This window comes from Marmota flaviventris, chromosome 6 (genome assembly GCF_047511675.1).
Source record: "Marmota flaviventris isolate mMarFla1 chromosome 6, mMarFla1.hap1, whole genome shotgun sequence".
NCBI classification, from domain to species: Eukaryota; Metazoa; Chordata; class Mammalia; order Rodentia; family Sciuridae; genus Marmota; species Marmota flaviventris.
Genome location: NC_092503.1, coordinates 90,811 through 109,274, shown reverse-complemented (window position 1 = coordinate 109,274; position 18,464 = coordinate 90,811). Strand labels below are relative to the sequence as shown.

The 18,464-nt window shown below is 43.8% G+C and overlaps 1 protein-coding gene across 1 annotated transcript; it reads right to left on the bottom strand.

Moving 5' to 3' along the window:
- Positions 1 to 4,498: 4,498 nt before the first annotated feature.
- On the bottom strand, positions 4,499 to 18,070 carry Psmb1 (proteasome 20S subunit beta 1). Its single transcript, XM_027939431.2, has 6 exons — positions 17,908 to 18,070; positions 14,551 to 14,658; positions 13,175 to 13,256; positions 11,508 to 11,637; positions 6,456 to 6,562; positions 4,499 to 5,609 (listed from the first exon to the last, which is right to left on the bottom strand). The coding sequence occupies exons 1-6, from the start codon at positions 18,015 to 18,017 to the stop codon at positions 5,424 to 5,426; spliced, it is 723 nt and encodes a 240-aa protein (XP_027795232.1). The 5' UTR covers positions 18,018 to 18,070; the 3' UTR covers positions 4,499 to 5,423.
- Positions 18,071 to 18,464: the final 394 nt, after the last annotated feature.

The following is an 18,464-nucleotide window of genomic DNA, read 5'->3' as shown; positions in this document are numbered from 1 at the left end:
TCCTTGAAGAGCGAGGGTCTCCCTTCCCATGCTTTCTGGGACCTCACCAAGTCTCCACAAACCTCAGGGAAGAGTTCTGCACTTGTCTAGTCAGGCCAAGATGCAGCCCACTCCTCAGATCACCCATGGTTCCTAAGCCTTCTTTATGGACATCAATCCACATTCCATATTTTAAAAAATTTTCCTAGCACAGAAGAAACGTTTTTCAGGATGATTCACAATCAGGAGACAGAACAATGTGGCTGCTGAACTCATGCCCAAGTGGTCAGAGGTAATGTGATGCCCCCGCTGGGCGTAAGGGTCCCAGGCCTGGAGTGCTCATGGCCAAATGGTCAGGCCTTTCCTTTCATCTGAGGCAGTGATGAAATCTGCCACCTCGAAAGGCACACACATCCACTAGGAAAGGAACTCGAATGCAGAGATGTGGCAATGACCCACAGAAGTCCTATGAGACCACATTCCCATACCCGTGCCTGATAAGGCCAGAGTGCCCCGACTTGTGCTGGCCTGTGGCCTTCGGCCCCACACACTCCGGACTATACATGGACATGGCTGCCACCCTCCCCAAGAGTGAAGCTCCTTCCTGTTGAGTCCACACCTGCTGCTAGAAACCCAGGGAGTGGGGAAGGAGTTTGAGCTACACCAGGTCTCAGTCTTTTTTTTCACAACTAGAAGCAGACAGCAGCACCTGATGGCAACATATTGTCCAGGTTCAAAGAATCCCTGAAGCAATTCATGAGGAGGTGTCAGTAGAGACAATAAAACTTCACCTAGATTCCAAATGGGATGAGTTCAAGTAGACATAAAACTAGACAGTATTAAAACTAATGATGTCACACCTACTTGGTAAAGCAGCCCAGCTACTCAAGGAAGCTTGGTAGGGAGGCAGGGTTTACTTGTGGAAGAACTGCAAGATATGAATATGAGGTGGCATGAAAACCATGGGTGGGTGCTGAGCAACTACATGGGCTGCACATGCAAAGTGTTTAGGCACCAGCCATCTTTTAGGTTCAGGTGGACAGCATTTGGTTGTGAGGTGTCCCCCGCAAAAGCTCATGTGTGAGACAATGTTAAGAAGGTTCAGAGAAAGCCTTAACCAAATCAGTGAATTAATCACCCAATGGGATTGACTTGAGTGGTTAACTGCAGGCGGGGGGTGGGGGTGGTGGTTGGAGGTAAGGCATTGGAGGCCTGGCTTTGGTGTATGCATTTTATATCTGGTGAATGCTTCCTGATCATCTTGTGAGCTGCTTCCCTCTGCCATGCTCTTGCGCCATGATGTTCTGCCTCACCTCGAGCCCCAAGGAATGGAGCCTACCTTCTATGGACCAAGACCTCTGAAACCATGAGCTCTCAAATAAGCTTTTCTCTTCTATAATTGTTCTGATTGGGTCTCTTAGTCCTAAAACAGCTGACTAAACCACAGGATGATGGGCTGTCACAGCTCCTTATGTTCTTTATCTTTTGGCTTACCTGGTGGTGTGATCATACCTGGGCTCCCAGTTCCCTCAGCTTCTAGGCCCTTTGTGTCTAGCCCACAGCACAGGAGTCTGGTATCTATTCACTAGAGGGAGGTCAGAACAGGTGAGACTGACTCAGGAAACTCAGTAGCGGCAGGCTCTAGTCCCATCTGTCCTTGTGTCCCCACCTCCATCCCATGGCCCATGCTGTGGATTTCAGCTCTAATACCAAACACAGAAAACACAGGCCTCACAGATTAACCCAGGCCCTCTTAATTTGGTAAGATCAAATTCTACAAGAGACCCATCTTATGTCTCCCAGGTGGCTTCTCTGGTGGAATCTGTCTGCTGAAGATGTGGACTTTCTCCAGCTGTGTCCACAGTGAGCACTTGTGTATCAGGTGGTTTTTCACTGCTGGGATCATAATACCTGATGAGAGGAATGAAGAGGAGAAAAAGCTCATCTTGGCTCACAGAGATTTTCTAGTTTTAGAGTTCTAGTCCCTGGTTGGCAGACTCCATAGCTTTGGACCCAAGGTGAGGTAGAACATCATAGCAGAAGGGTATGGTGGAAGAAAGCTGCCTAGCTTACCGCAGCCTGGAAGCAGAGGGAAGGGAAGGAGCTTCAGGGAAGATGCGTTCTTCCAAGGTCCCTTGTGGGCAGTTTAAAGGTTCCTGCAGGGGCTGGGGATATAGCCTAGAGGTACAGTGCTTGCCTTGTACTCATGAGGCCCTAAAAAAACTGCCTTAAAGGTCCCTTCAGGTGAGCAAAATAAATACCAAGAGCTCTATTCCTAAGATAAGCTGGCCAAGATAGATTTATCCAAATTCCTTGAAAGAATGCATTTTCCCTGCACATCCCCAGTGACCCACCTCCTCCAGCCATGTCCAACCTGCCTAGTTACCACCCAGTTAGTTCATTCAAATTAGGATGGACTACTGGGTTAAAACTATCATTATCCAATCATTTTGCCTCTGAATATGCCTCCATTAATAGGAACTTTTGGGGGCGCTTTCATCCAAATCGTTACACCTGAGTATTTCATTTTAAAAATGTAGATTTTCATGCCCTAACCCCATGGCAGGGATAGCCCAGGACCTGGTTCTGAGCAAGCACCCTTGTAACTGGTGTGAATTTAGGGAAGGAAGACTGAGAGTCAAAGCGCATTAACATATATATACTCCTGGGTCATGAAGGTCTCACCTGGGTAACAGGTACAGGAAAGCAGGAAGAAAACCTACCAGGGTAATTACTGAGACCCTTGGTAAAAAGACCATTTTCTGGGGCTGAGGATGTTGCTCAAGTGGTAGCGCGCTCAGCTGGGATGCGCGGGGCACTGGGTTCCATTCTCAACACCACATAAAAATAAAGATATTGTGTCCACCTAAAACTAATATATATATATATTTTAAAAGACCATTTTCCTGCTGACTTGTCATATTCTGCTCAGCTGTGCTGTGGGCCCCTGCACAGATCAGGCCTGCAGTTGTAAGAAATATCCAGGCTCAAGAGCAGTACATCTGAGCATCACAGGCTCAGCTCATCTTAAGATCTAGAGAGTACATTTCTATTCTGCTTGATAATCAGACATACATCTATGTATCCAAAGTCAGCCTGGAAGCAAGGAGTAATGACTACAAATTCCCACAATGAGCAGAGAGTAAGGGTAACACCTCCCATAGTGAGCAGTGGGCAGGGAGCAAGGCTAAGACCTCCCATGGTGGACAGCATCCCTCAGCAGTTCTCACATTGCCTCTGGTTGGCAGACCAGCCTCTGCATGACCACAGCATTGGCTATAGGTGAACTGCCCTTCTCATCTTCACTCAAGGCTACAAGGCCTCCCTTTTCAAGTAGGGAATGAGGCTGAGTCACCAAAAGGTCACCCAAATCATCTGGGCTTGGGAACCTCTACCAGCACCCATGAACTGCAGCATGGCAGCCATCTAGAGGCTACAAGACAGCTAGGTGAGTGTGACCTGGGAAGGTGGAAAAAAGACATCAACAAGCACAATTATACGCCACTGATCCCACTCAATTCATAGAACTCCCCTGGCAATATGGGTAGGTGAGGATCTTACAGAAATTTCTAGACATACAGATTAATGGAATTTAAGTTAGTGAAAAACCGAATCATGAACAATGGGAAATACTTTGGACAAAGAATAAAATAGATCTAGTTTATATAAAGATGACAATTATGTATTTTGCATGTAAGTCCACTGTTTTTAACTGTGATCTTGAATGCTGATATCAGGTGCCAACCTGAAAGTTTAACGGGAATCTGCAGGGCTGGCAAAGCACTGCTCTGTGTAGGCTGGGTATGGAAGATCCACCATGGATGCAGGCGCACCATCCTATGGGGCCCTGAGGGAACAAGAAGGCGGCAAGGGGAAATATGCCTCTCCGGGGCTGGAACGTCAGACTCCCAAGCTCTCAGGCTTTCAGATGGACTGGGTGAGCTTGGCGCCCCAGCCTTCTCCAGCATGCAAAATGCCTATTGTGGGACTTTCCCAGGCTCTGTAACCAAGTGCCAGTTCCCCTAGTAAGTCTCCATGTACATCCATCCCACTGCTCTGTCTCTCTGGAGAGCTACAATATGATGGAAGAGAAATGCAAACAAAACCTTCCTGCTGTATGCCAGTACTTGTGCAGACCAGTCCAGACCTGTTTGTAGGTTGAATGTTTATAATATGCATCTACCAAGAGTTTTTGGTAATCTGAATCAAATTCTATTTAGCAAAAGGTAAAATAAATGAAACTGGTTCCTAATATCAACCAACATTGTAAAAACCCCATCACACCATAGGCTGTCACAGCACCTAGGTTAACTGCACAGTAAAACTGTTCAACAACTGGGTGGGTGCAGTGTTGCAGCCTGTAATCCCAGCAATCTGGGAGACCGAGGCAGGAGGATTACAGGTTTAAGGCCAACCTCTACAACTAAGGAAGGCCCTGTCTCAAAGAATATCAAGGGCTGGGGGATGTATGGGTTCAATCCTCAGTACCAAAACAATAATAAAAAACCAAACCACCAAATAAAAACAAAGTTAAAATGCACTTTACAGTTCTTAGACAAAAAAGTCTTTAGCTCTATCAAAACCTAGGGTCCTCTCTCTCTTTGTGATACTGGGATTCTAGGTTTGGGCCTGTGGCATGCTAGGCAAGCATTCCACCACTTACCTCTACCCGAGCCTTCTCTCTATTGTAACATTACCAAAGCACTTGTGAGACTACTCCAAAATTGCCTTCTACTATTTGGGATTACTATTTAAAGTTTTTATAATTATTAGCCAAATAGTTATTTAATAAGATCTGGGGTAAAAAAAAAAAAATTATCCCAGATTTCTGGCTAAAGCCCGCGTAAAAGGCTTCTCACTTTTACAATTTTTAAGAAATTCTGGTTCAAGACTTTTTTTTTTTTTTTTTTTTTACAGCACAGCTTTCTCAGATTGCCTGCTTAATAGTCCCAGGCATGAAAATTTTAAGCTATATCACTTATATACACTGAAGTTTTAATAAAACCCTGATAAACAACATCCCTTCTGGGCAGTTTAAATATCCCTACAAGGGCTGGGGATGTAGCCTAGAGGTAGAGTGCTTGCCTTGCATGCATGAGGACTTGGGGTCAATCCCCAGCACTGCAAAAAAAAAAAAAAAAAAAAGTGTCTTAAAAGTTCCTTCAGGTGAGTGGGTAAACTAAATAAACACCAAGAGCCCAGTTCCTTAGATAAGCTAGCCAATAAGATAGATTTCTCCAAATTCCTTGCTGATAAATATGAGGGAAAATTCAGCAACACCTCTGGATGACAGGCAATTGTGGGGAGAATGAAGAAAATGAAAGAAGAAATTCTACTTTCTAAATCTGTCTCCTTAGATAAAGCACATTTTAACAGAACAGGTACTTTAGGGTTCTTTCACAATAAAAAGACCTTGCCCAACAGCCCCCAGGGACAGCCCATCATCAGTCCTTCCGCAGGGGAACAGTCTCCTCCCGGATTCCCTCTTTGGTCACAATGCAGATCCTGAGGGCATCCCCGGTGTATACGTCCCTCTCAGCTGCAGAAATGAAGACATCTTTCACCAGCCTCATGGCTCTGTCCAAAGACAATGGCACATGCTCCACATTCTGCATGTTCTTGAAACCAACCTGGAAGGACAGGAGGCTGGCATGAGTGTCCTGTGATGGTAAAGGCCAAAGGAAGGTTCCAGCCTCCCCCCAGTACTCTCTCAGGTCTGTAGATTCATAATAAAAATATCACCCTAGAATGCCCTTCAAACCAAGAACTGCCAGTCTTGGATGAATCACACACACCAGAAACCTGGGATGAACTCACTGGCAAAGCTTCCATTCTTGAGAAACTAAATCAAGCAAGGTAGAGACAGGTAAGCAGAGGAAGAGACAGTGTCATAACTAAGAAGAAAATGGGCCAGGACCAATTTCTACAGCCACCAACTAGGTCCACTGGAAGAAGGCAGCAGCAGAGTACCCAAGAAGTCAAGTGCTAAAGGACACACTGCAGGCTGAGAGCACCAGGCATTCCTAACTGTGGGGGAGGTACACGTGAAGAGTGTGTGGTTTTAGGGAAAAGCAGTGTCCAGTGGTGGGAAATGAGGCAGATAAGCAAGAACCAAAGGTATGGCCAAACAAATCATACTTGACAAGTGAACTAGGGAACACTGGAGGCAGAAGGGGGATTGGAAAGTAAATTCAGAAATGTAGGTTTGAATCTTGGCAGCTATGATGGTGGAGACAAATGAAAAACATCCCTGGAAGTTAGAACCAGAAAAGTGAAGGGGTAAAAAAGCATTTTCATGACCTCAGGAGGGCACAGACCAACTGCTGCAGAGGTCAGACCCCAGAGAGCTGGCAGAACAGACACGGCATGGTTTGGGCAGGGCAACCAACCAGATGAACTCAGCAGCTCCTTAGGAAAAGGAAGAGCACTAAGAGGGAGGTGCTGCATCTGGCCACAGCCAGACACAGGCTCCTTACCTGGTTGTCGAGCAGGGGCTGCAGCATAGCACTTGCTGAGCCTCCAGCCTTGAAGGAGTCTCTCTGGTAGGAGCCTACTGGGTCAAAGCTGTACACAGCTCCTTTTCCTTAAAGAAGAAAACAGTCTCCATAAGGACGGCACCCAATCACCACCCAGACCACGGTAAAAATGAAAATAAATCCAGTCAAAACATGATGTGAAATGCATCACCAACTAGGCTAACTTCAGCCAATGACCAGAACACATTCACTGCTGTGCCGGTGACACCAGTAGAAAGCATGGTCAGAGCAAGAGACCCAACCCTAGGCTCAGACACTGCAGGCAACCTACTTACTAGACACTTGACATGATCTGCAAGGTCATGCTGCTGGTATCAACCTGTGGCCCCAACATGCAGTGGGATGCAGATGCATCGGCTAATAGGTTACAGGGTCTGCTCTAATTTCTGACCAAATCCCTAATATTTCTAAATAGTATAGTTTTTATAATATTTCTAACTAGTATAGTTTTGGCATAGACCTGACAGTTGAAAATTTTTCCAGTGGTAAATGCATGAGTGATCATAAGGAATACTTGCTGTGTTTGAAGCATAAAACTAATCCTTCATAAAGGAGGAATTTCAGAAAAACATAAATGACACATGTAAAATATTAGGTTTGCCCAAACTATAACAACTTGAATTATTAGAATGATAAAAAAAAGCTTCTTTGGCTGGGGTTGTAGCTTAGCATGTACAAGGCACTGGGTTCAATCCTCAGCATCACATAAAAATAAATAAATAAAATAAAAGCATTATGTTCCTGTACAACTAAAAAAACAAAAAAAAAAATTTAAAAATATTTTTTAAAAAATAAAAGAACAGCTTCTTTGCTGGGCACAGTGGCATGTGCCTGCAATCCCAGCAGCTCAGCAGGCAAGGCAGATCACTAGTTCAAAGCCAACCTTAGTAATTTAGCAAGGCCCTAAGCAACTTAGTGAGATACTATCTCAAAAAATAAAAATAAAAAGGGAGTGGGGTGGGGTAGAGAGAAGGCCTGGGGATGTGGCTCATTGGTTAAGTGCCCCTGGGTTTAATTCCTGGTTGCTCCCCCAACAGAATAGCGAGAAGCTAAGAAAAACAGAATCTGAATCCACTTTCTCGCAACATGACAGAGACTTGTGGGACAATGAGGATGTGCCTGGCAGACTCCACTGAAGCAGATGTAAATGATGCCCTCTCTGGCCTAAGAACCTCCTGGTGTGAAAGCACACACACGACGACTCAGTCATGACTCCTTGTAAACAAGAAAGACACCTCTATATCACCCAAGAGTACAAAACTTGTCAGTAGAAAGAGCAAACCCTGGAGCCAGCCCCGCCCCTCAGTATCCCAATATGGCCTGCTCAGGCCATGTTTCAGTGATCAAAAACATTAATATCTGCTATCACCCCAGAGAGGTTATGAGGTTAATACACTCAAAATACTTAGGTAGTTTGCAGTGCACACATGTTCAGTGTGCACCTTGTTACTACTACTCAGCAGCCCTGGAAGAAGACTTACATGTATGTAACGGGACTATGGAAGACGGGACAATACAGAATGAATTGAGCTGGGTAACATGTACAAGACAATCCTGTTCTTTAAGACTTAAGAAAACTTATGCATATCTGGAGTCATCAGCTTAAAACTATACAATACATCCAATGTATGGTTACAGGAAAATACAGGTTGGACATCCTTCATCCAAAATGCTTAGGGCAAAACGAAAAAGAAGAATCCCCTGATCTGGTAATTCAACAATGAGAAATTTTATAGGTATACAAAAGCTTTCGGAAGAATAAATAGCAAGCTGTATTTGATTATCTTTTGAGTGTGGGATTGAAGGTAAACAACAAAAATGCTTCTCTATTGTTTGAGTTTTTAAGTAAAGAACACGTCACTCTGCAATTTTTGAAAAAGCTTTTTTTTAAAAAAAAATTATGGATGTGAGACATCATGGATCATTCAGAAGGCATGCCTAAAACTGCATGTAACTGACTGGAACAACACATGACACTAGAACTGGAGTACTCCAGCATCACCTGGGAGATGTGGGGTAGGGAAAATCTTCTTACCTTGTGTGCACAACTGCCACTGTTATCTTTGTGTACTTTTTCTGTTGCAGAAATATGAAGACTGAATTTCATGCTGGACAAGGCAACATGAAGTCCCCCAAGAGAATCTAGGGAAGTGTCTTTGAGGAAGCAAAGGTCCACTAACCTCAGCCTACCAAGAAGGAATGGAAAAGAGGCATAAAGGCAAAAGACAACCATAACTCGTACAAGCTGAGTGGCCACAAGCAAAATGAGACACAAAAGCTTTCCCTGAGGGTGGAACTAAGTTCAGAAAACTAGAAAGAACAGATCTGAGGAAAGCAAAGGAAAGGGTGAGATCTGCCACAAACAGACTTCAAGAGGCCCCTAGAGAAAGCAAGAGAGACTGGCAACATCTGTGCAGGGGCATAAAGCTTGACTGTGAAGCACTTTCCCTCAACAAAATTCAAAAAGCTCTATGATTTTCAAATAAATAAATTAATTAAAATAAAGCCAGATAAGTAAGTCCTTGAGAGATACAGATAAGTTTTGGCTTTCCTAACCAAGCAGGAAATGCTTAAGACTGACAGATTAACTAAGAACGTACATAAAATCAAGCTCTCACGTTCTCTGCTGGTAGAAGTGAACTGTACATCCTTTCTAGAGGACTGGGCAGTAATGAAAACAAAATGAAAAAGAAGAATCCCTGATCTGGTAATTTAACAATGAGGAATTTTTTCTGGAGGAGAAAAGCACAATTAGAGAAATACACAGAGGTATATTTCTTACAAGGATGTTTCTCATGTTGTTTACAGGAAGGAAAGCTGAACAACCTGAATGCCTGTGGAGGACAGTGAGGCACACCAAAGTACAGCCTCATAGCACGGAATCAGATGCTAAGAGTCCTTAGGCATATTTGGAGTCATCAGCTTAAAAATATACAATATATCCAATGCATGGTTACAGGAAAATACAGGTTGGACATCCCTCATCCAAAATGCTTAGGACCAGAAGAATTTCAGATTTTTAAATTTTGGAATATTTATATATACAATATAAGGTATCTTGGGATTGGGACCCAAATCTTAATGTGAAAATCACTTACGTTTCATACACATAGCCAAAAGGTAATTTCATAAAGTATTTTAGATAATTTCATTCACGGAACAGTTTTGCGGTGTGGATTTTCCCACCTATGGTGCTAGTCAAGTTTTGAATTACAGAGCATTTGAGGCTTCAGAGTAGAGATTCTCAACCTATACTACTGTCTTACTCATGCGCAACTACAAAAGTGTATAAGCATGTATTTATTGTTCTCACTACAGAAAAACTAAGGTTCCTTTCTGGGGAAAATGTTTAGAAAGCATGGCAGGAACAAAGAGACTAAAGGCACAGACTCAGGTAAAGCAGATGCAGAAGGGCAGCTGCTCACCTCATCGACAGGAAGCACTGCCTCCAGGTCGCCTCTCAGAAGGCAGGAAGGCTCTGGACTCAGGGCACCAGGCTCAGAGCAGAAAGGGTTCAGGAAGGAATGAAAATAGAAGCAACAAATAGAAAGCTGACAGAAAAGAGCAGACCTCTAGCTTTCTTCCCCTCTGAGGCCTTGAAGGTAGGCACCCAGCATTAAGAAACCTTCATCCAAAGGGGTGCAGGTCACCTAAGTACCCAGCTGAAGCCAGCTGGTGAGCGACACCAAGACCTTCTGGTATACCACTCTGAAAGACAAACGGTCACCCAGAAATAAAAAAAAATCTGAAGGAAGGCTCTGCTACAGAGACAGGCAAGGAAAATAAAACCACACAAAAAACAATCTAATGAAATGCAAACAATACAAGAAAATTTCAAATCAAGTACAAAATAAATAATAGAAGGATTGAAAAAAAAAAGCCATTAAACAGGGAAAAGCGCTTAGAAATTGAAGACACCAGAAACAAAAGTAATAGAGTGAAAAACTAAAGTTGTATGCTGGCCATACAGCTCAGTGGTAGTGTACTCGCTTAGCATGTGTGAGACCCTGGGTTCCTTCCCAGCACTGCAAAAAAAACCCAATAAATAAATTTGAGAAAAACTAAAAATTAGAATAAAAACAGAGAGATGGACAATATATAGGGCAAAAATAAGAAAATATGGGATAAAAATCCTCATGCTTGTAGAGAAAATAAGGAACAATAGCAGACAGAGAGAAGGGATAGGAGAGACAGGAGGTAGAGAAAGAGCACGTGAAGGAGACAAGGATCATCACCCTAAAATATCAGATTCTGAAAGCAAAATCTCAAAAAAAGGCCACTCTGATTTTTTTTTTCTAGAAATATCTGGGAGATGCATGCCACCCAAATAAGGAAATAAACCAAGAGGAAAGCCCGGGATCCAGCCTCTAATTGGTGGCATGCATCTGTCCTGGGAGACTGTGTTTTTGGAAGCAAATGATATCAAAATTGTAACTGGTAGAAAATAGCAGCACCATGTGGGGGTAAAGCAGCTGTGGACCAAAGACAGATGGAAATGTCAGGTGAAACACTTTCTCAGACATTGTGTCTTCTTCTGATAGAAAACCAAAGAGGTGTTTCAGAAAGGTTCTCAGAACACTGAGAAAGTATAGACAGTAAGTACACCAAATGACTTTAAAGACATCACTTTACAAAAACTTTTTGAGTCAACTACTAAATATGTCAATAATTCCTTGTGATCACTTAGGATCACATGTAGGTCAAGATCCCATAGGCCATATTTTTCTCTAAGAGATAAAAATGCAAAATTACTAACTTTATGGTATGCAAGACCCCCAGGAAAGAGCAAAATAACTGACTGCTAATGTGCACCACATGCAGTACTTGCTATGTGCCTTCTGAGGTCATTGATCCCTCTTAGCTTGAGATCTTTCTTGTGACCAGAACATGAATTGCTGGGTTAGAGGGAGTTTACGGCTCCTTTCCACTCCAAGCAAAAAGGGACATATCTGGGAACCACGCTCCCTCCCTTGCCAGAAATCAAGGCTCTACCTTCTTCATCAAGTCCACCGATGATGTTGTAGACATAGTATGGGAAGAAGCGCCTTGAGTACAGGATGGTAGACAGCATCGCAGCAATGGCCCCCGTTGTCATGGCCTTATTATTGGAATGCTTGTACATCTGCAAGATTTGGTAAAAACAGAAGGCATATGAAGGTGGAGCCTGCAAGTCTCTTTCACATCAAACACAACAATACCTACGTAAAGTGGTACTCTATTAGATCCCCAAAATCTCAAGGGAACAAATGCTAAGCTTGCCTTCCACTCTCTGGCCCTGTAAGAGGGCACATGAGGTAACCTAGGAAAGCCTTCCAAATCCACACCTCCCTTCACTGTGAACCTAGACCAGGGGCCATCAAAACCTAGCACAGGCCAAATTTCAGCCCACTGCCCGTCTCTGCGAATATAGCTATGGTGGAACACAGCCACACTCATTCATCACATACTATCTCCAGCTCTCTTTTCAGGACAACAGCAGAGTGGGGCAGCTGTGACAGAGGCCAAATAGCCCATGAGGCTGAAAACACTCGTCATCTGGCCTGCCACAGATCAGTCTGCTGACCCACATCAGAGCCAGATGTGGCCCTCATCTCTGCAAACACCTGTGAGAACAGGAGACAAAGGGCAGATCCTTAGTTTGCAAGATTCGGGTACAGAGAGTGGTCTCGCTCCTCGAAGCATCCCCAGTGGAGAACACAAGTAAAAAAACAGGCTCCTAAGATAACAATATAGTGTTTTCATAATCCTAGATTTGTCAGACTCTTGGGAATCCAGAATAACTCAACAGAAATTCTGCAAAACTCCCAAATATAAAATGGGTTTAGGTTGACTTAATTTTTGTCAATCATATAGCATCACTAAAGAGAAACCCAACACTATAAACCCAAACCATGACTTTCAAAATATAGAAAAATGAAAAGCTATGTAAAATACCATTAACAATCACTGTAGATACCTGCTAACATATCTGAAACCTTGAACATAAGGTCCTAAAAAGCGCAAACAACTCATGAACAGTGAAATCATTTCTATCCAGCCCAAGTCAGTGCCAGTGAAGCCAATATACACCTGCCTAGTGATGGTGTCACAACTGGTGTGCAATCAGCCTCAACTAATGGTCACAACAAGCAAAGCCACGTGACCACCTTGTTGGCACTTTCCTGTCATACCACCCCCTACCCCTGGTGGCCACCACTGAAGCCTGTCAGTGATGGCTACAGCTCCCACCCTCACTCCTGGTCTATTCCTTCCTCTTCCTGCTCATGTGTCTGTACACTAAGGTCAACAGTACAAAGGGAGAAATCCTTTCAGCTGACAGTGCTTCAAACCAAGTGCCTGCTAACACATTCTGGGGCACCTCCTGCCCCAGATTAATTTGTTTTGTTTTAGAGGGAAAAGTTTCCTACAAGCCCCTCTAAGGCTACCTGGAGAAAGAACTTCTCACGGTACAGAGATATCAGCATGTGAAGGATCTGCTGGTTCACAATGAGACCTCAACAAACCTGGTCAGCAGGATCACTTCACTTCTAGGATACAATGTTTTGCCTGTTAAATTCATGCCTCTCCAGCTGTTCTAAGCAACAGTCATATTGCAGGCCTAAGAATCTAATGGATTGTTTCTAATGTTCAATGGTGTAGACAAGTACAAAAGCACCTACCTTCAGTCTTGCTTCAATAATCTTTGTCAGGGTAAGGCAGTCTCCATGAAAACCGCTACATCCAATGACTGTTTTGTCTGTTCTGTAAAAAGCACATTTCAGCAAGGATGGTTAAAATCTGATGGTGTTATATCATTCTCTATCTCCATATCTTGTGTATTTTATTAAGACAAAGGAGAAAAGGGTGCTCACTTCAGCAGCACACTCATCACAACAGATGCTACCCAGGTGACAAAACTCACACTGGATGGTGTCTATAAAGCCAAGTTTAAAGCTTTCTTTTCAACATTTAGTACTCTCAAACTCTGAAAGGTACATCTTAGAAGGGGAAAGCACTGGCAGAAAAGAAAGCAGCATCCAAGGGCAGAAGGGACTGGGACAATGCTTCTTAGTTAAGACATGGGCCATGCTCAAACCAGGAAACAAGGCGCTGTCATCTTCCTCGCCTGCTCCCCACAGCACCACAAGGGCCTGTACAGAGGGCCCAGAAGGACCCACACCTTATCTGTCTCATTCCCACTCCAATTCACGCTTAGTAAGCTGTGACTCAACTTGGGATTAACAAAGATTCACAGCATTTCCCAAATGGTCAAATACATACCGCAGCTAATCACCAAGAGGCACTTCTGCGATATATACAGACAGTTCTATTTTGGTATATATGGCTTCATTTCATACATTTTAGGAAGAGAATTATTCAGCCCATTAAAACTTTAAGTTATTCAAGGAAAAAAAAAAAAACTAGGAAAATTTAAGAACACTTAGTAGATTTGGTGCTATGGTTTAGATGTTTGTCCCTTCCAAAACGAGCTGAGGTTTAACTGCCACTATGATGGCATGTTTCGGGTAGAGCCCTCATGAACAGACTAATGCTGTGCACCCCTTTCTCTCTGTCCTTCTGCCATGTTATGACACAGTACAGAGACCCTGGCCAGATGCTGTTCTCCCAAGGCTGGAATTCCCAGCACTATGAGCCAAAACATTTCTATTCGCATAAGTAGACTTACACAAATGAATAGAGGCATAGAAAGAAATGTTAACCAAATGTTCAAGGTAAGATCCTGGGGATGGCATATTGGTGTTCATTATGAAATTCCTTTGTTGAATAAAAGTTCTTGAATTTTTAATAGTGAGATGCTAGGATAAAAACACATAGGTTACCAAAAGCAGTGTGGGTACCCAGATACAGCAAGTATCAAAAACTCTGCAATGAATTTAGAAAATGCTTAGAAAATTGTTCTTTAGAGAAAATACAAGATAAGCTCCCAAGGCAGCGTAAAAGCTCACTAAACAAACTGCTTAACCGGTGGAATCTTTTGCAGCATTATGTCATCACAAAGACATTATGAAATATGTCCTTAGAAACATTTACTTACAACTTGTAACATTTGGGGCTGTCCCGAGTGTGAATAGAAAAGCCTTCACTGAGCCGAGTGTCAGAAGCAACAATCGAAAAGTCTTCACCAGCAATTGCCAATACAGTACTGAGGAAACAAAGAGAAAATTAATGCTTCAGGGTGGTAACCCTACCTTTCTTAATGGAAGGATGCTCCACAGGACAAATTTGGATGTGAACAAGAACAGGATTCCAATGGAAGAGGAAAGACTGGCTGTAGATGTCTTGAAAAAAACCCTAATCATCCCAAATTCAAGCAAAGGCTCCCTGACAGGAATAAATGAGAAAGCTACTGAATTATCATCATCATCAAATCAGAAACCTTACTAATGCAAGGTTGTAGATTAAAAACCCTGACATTATAAAATGATGAAATGAGGACCAGGTATAGATAGCGTCACAACAATACAACCTCAGTTCAGCAGAAGGGAGCAGTGCATCTTCATGTGCCAAGAGTATCTAATGTCTTGCACACAGCAGACACTTGGGTACTTGCTGACGAGTGGACAGAGAGCAAATTTCCCCTAAGATGCTTACAGCGCAAACTCCAAAAGCAGACCTGGGTCCTAATTCTGGCTCTCCAACTTAGCAGATACAAGGCTGCTGGGTATGTTATTTAGCTTCTCAAGGCCCCAATTTCCGTTCTTACAGCAGAGCTATAAGTCAGAGTCTTGTTGGGTATTGGCAAGGGTTAAGTGAGCTGACAGTTGTAAAGCCCTTATAACACTGACTATGCAGCACTGCTCCTCTACTCGATGTGAGCTATGACTGCAGTGGCATATGCTTGAATGAGAGTAAGATGACTAAGCACCTGGGTTCTGGAATTACTGGAGGCAGAGACCTTCACTTGTCACCTAACACTTCTGTGACCTTAGACAAATTCTCCAGGTTCAAGTTAATGACAACAGCAGTGTCTGTGTTACAGGGTATCTTTGAGAATTAAATGACAACAATCCACACTGAACACCTAGGGTTGAGGATGTAGTTCAGTGGTAGAGTGCTTGTGAGCAAGTGCAAGACCCAGTACTGACAAAAAATAAAAATAAAAAGTCACAGCACCTAGCATAGTGCCTTCCAGAATACAGTACTCAGAAAACTTGAGGTCCTATTTTACTGAGTAAGGTTTTCACCAAAGTTTCAAAGTAGAAAAGGATGCATTCCAGGGATTAGCAAGCAAAGGGAAACAGCTAATAGTTACATAGTACATGAAAACAACCATTCAGGTGGCCATTTTAGTGCAAGAGAGTGGAGAGACATATTCCTGCATGATGGACAGGGATCCTGCTGTGGAAGGGCCCAAATGTCAAGCTAAAGATTTATGGATTTATAAAAAAAAAAATTTTTTTGAATTTTAGCAAGGTACTGTGAAGATTATCTGAGCAAGAATGAAAAAAGTTCAATTTGCACAAAAGGGTTTGATGACTACTCTGACAACACCACAATGTAAAATGGGACAGAAACATGCTCCAGAACAAGTAATGCAATGGGAGGGAAGCAGGGTAAAGAGGAGAAAAGGGGATGCACCCCAAACAACACACACACACACACACACACACACACACACAAAATGGACTGAAATGCAGAGCTGGGAAAACCCATTATGACATCCATGATATTACAGAAGCAGAATAATGACATAACTATGCCGCACATCTAAAGGAGGTGATGTGGTTAAAAAGAATAATTAGCTTGTTTTGCTTACTCTCCTCAGATGGTGAGAATAGAAAAATCAAGGCATAAATGTTTTACAGGAAAACAACAACAACAAACAAATGGAATTGAGGAACTTATGAGAAGTAGAACTGGAGAAAAAGTCTTGGGAATTATACTCCCAGGTATGGGACATGTGACTGCTAAGGACAGACTCGGAGGCTAAAAATTAATAGAAATAAACCTCATTTTGTAGAAGCAGAGGCTGCCTGAAAGCCAGCCGCAATACATGCTAAAGATTGAGAATGGGTGACAATGTAATAATCAAAAGATTATAAATATTAGAAGAGTAATAGCTTTAACTGGATTACAAGTTAAACTGGATGACAAGGGGTAAAAAAGTGAATGAGAACTGAAATTCTATTATCAAGGATTTATGCAGGGAGCAGTGGCACATGCCTGTAATCCCAGCGGCTCAGGAGGTTGAGGCAGAAGGATCCCCAAGTTCAAGTCCAGCCTCAGCAATTTAGCAAGGCTAAGCAACTTGGCAAAAGCCTGTCTCTAAATGGGAGGGGGGCAAAAGGCTGGTGTGTAGAGTACAAAAAAAAAAAGAATTATAAAATGGGTCTGACAATCCACTTTATAATATGAATCATCACATGACATGTTAATGAGTGCAATGGAAAAGCAAACAAACCCAGTGATGACAGAATTCTGAATTCAAGTCCTGACTCAATTCACACAAGGTCTTTAACTTCCAAGAGCCTCACCGGGCTAAATATCATCTAATATTTACTGATCCTGAGAACTGAATATGATCATTGCTGGTACGTCACAAAATGTCTTTGATTCTCCCCAGAAATACTAAGTAGCTAAGGAACAAAAATAAATTTAAGTTCAAGAAATGAAAAGGTAGCCAGGCACCTATAATCCCAGTGGCTCAGGAGGCTGAGGCATGAGGACCCCAAGTTCAAAACCAGCTTCAGCAACCAGGGAGGCGCTAAGCAAACTCAGGGAGACCCTCTCTAAATAAAATACAAAATAGGGTGGGGATGTGGCTCTGTGGTCGAGCACCCCCACCCCCGAGTTCAATCCCTGGCAGTGCCCCCCACCAAAAGAAAAAAAAAAAAAGAAACGAAGAGGTACCCAAAGACCACATTGCTCTTCAGTAGCATGACCAAAACTAAAACTGATTCTTCACGGTCTTAAAACACTCTCACATTCAATATTTCAAGTTAATTAAGGACCTGATTGGTATTTTGTTTTTTTCTAAAGAACCATCTGCACGCCTGTCATCCCAGCGACTACGGAGACTAGGGCAGGAGGATCCAAAGTTCGAGGCCAGCCTGGGCAACTTAGCAGATCATACCAAAAAATAAACAGGGCTGGGGGTGTGGCTCAGCGGTAGAGCTCCTGGGTCCAGTGCCCAGCGGCAAAACCAAACCAAGAACCGTCGTCAGTGAGAAACGGCTGATACACTCAAGGCGGCCTCAATTTACAGCGAACGGCCGTCAAGAGACCCACGCCACCAGGGAAAGGACTGCTTAGGACCCAGCCGGCATTCCGACAGCACCAGGCCCGGAGCGCGGCACGAGAGCACACGCAGCTTTCCCCGATCCCGGGCCCAAGAGTCAGAGCTCCGCCGCGCGCCCTCAGGCCCACCGCTCCCGCCGCCGCCGGGCGTTACCCTCCGTTGAAGGCGTAGGGCGAGAAGCGCAGCCGCCAGGGACCCGCGGCGCCCAGCGCCTCCATCTCCGGCTGCCCGCCGCAACCCCAGGGCGAGACTGCGGACGACATCGCGCGGCACGGCTAGTGCTGTCTCACGACGAGATGGCGGCCCGGCCGGAAGTCGCGCCGCTTCCGGCTTCCGCGGGCGCCTCTACCCGGCGCATCTCTTTGCTCCTGGAGGTCCGCGCTGCCTGTCTTGCAAGGGCTGATGAGACTAAAATTTTTTTCCTTCAGAAAAAGAAAACATTCGAGTTCACTCTTGGCGGGCCAAATTGAGAGTCTGACCACACCAAAAATTTGGCCAAACTATGGAGCAGCGGCAACTTGAAGGCCCCCTTGGCGGTAGAGGACCCGGCCCCAGATGCACACGTAGTCAGGCCGCAGCTTTCTTAATGGCTTCAGACCGCACCAGCTGAAGGCCATGAAAAGCGGAGTGACTGATTAACCGAGGAGCTACCATAAAATGAGATATGTCACCCCAAATAAACGAGGCGACTTCGGCTAGTTGGGAAACAC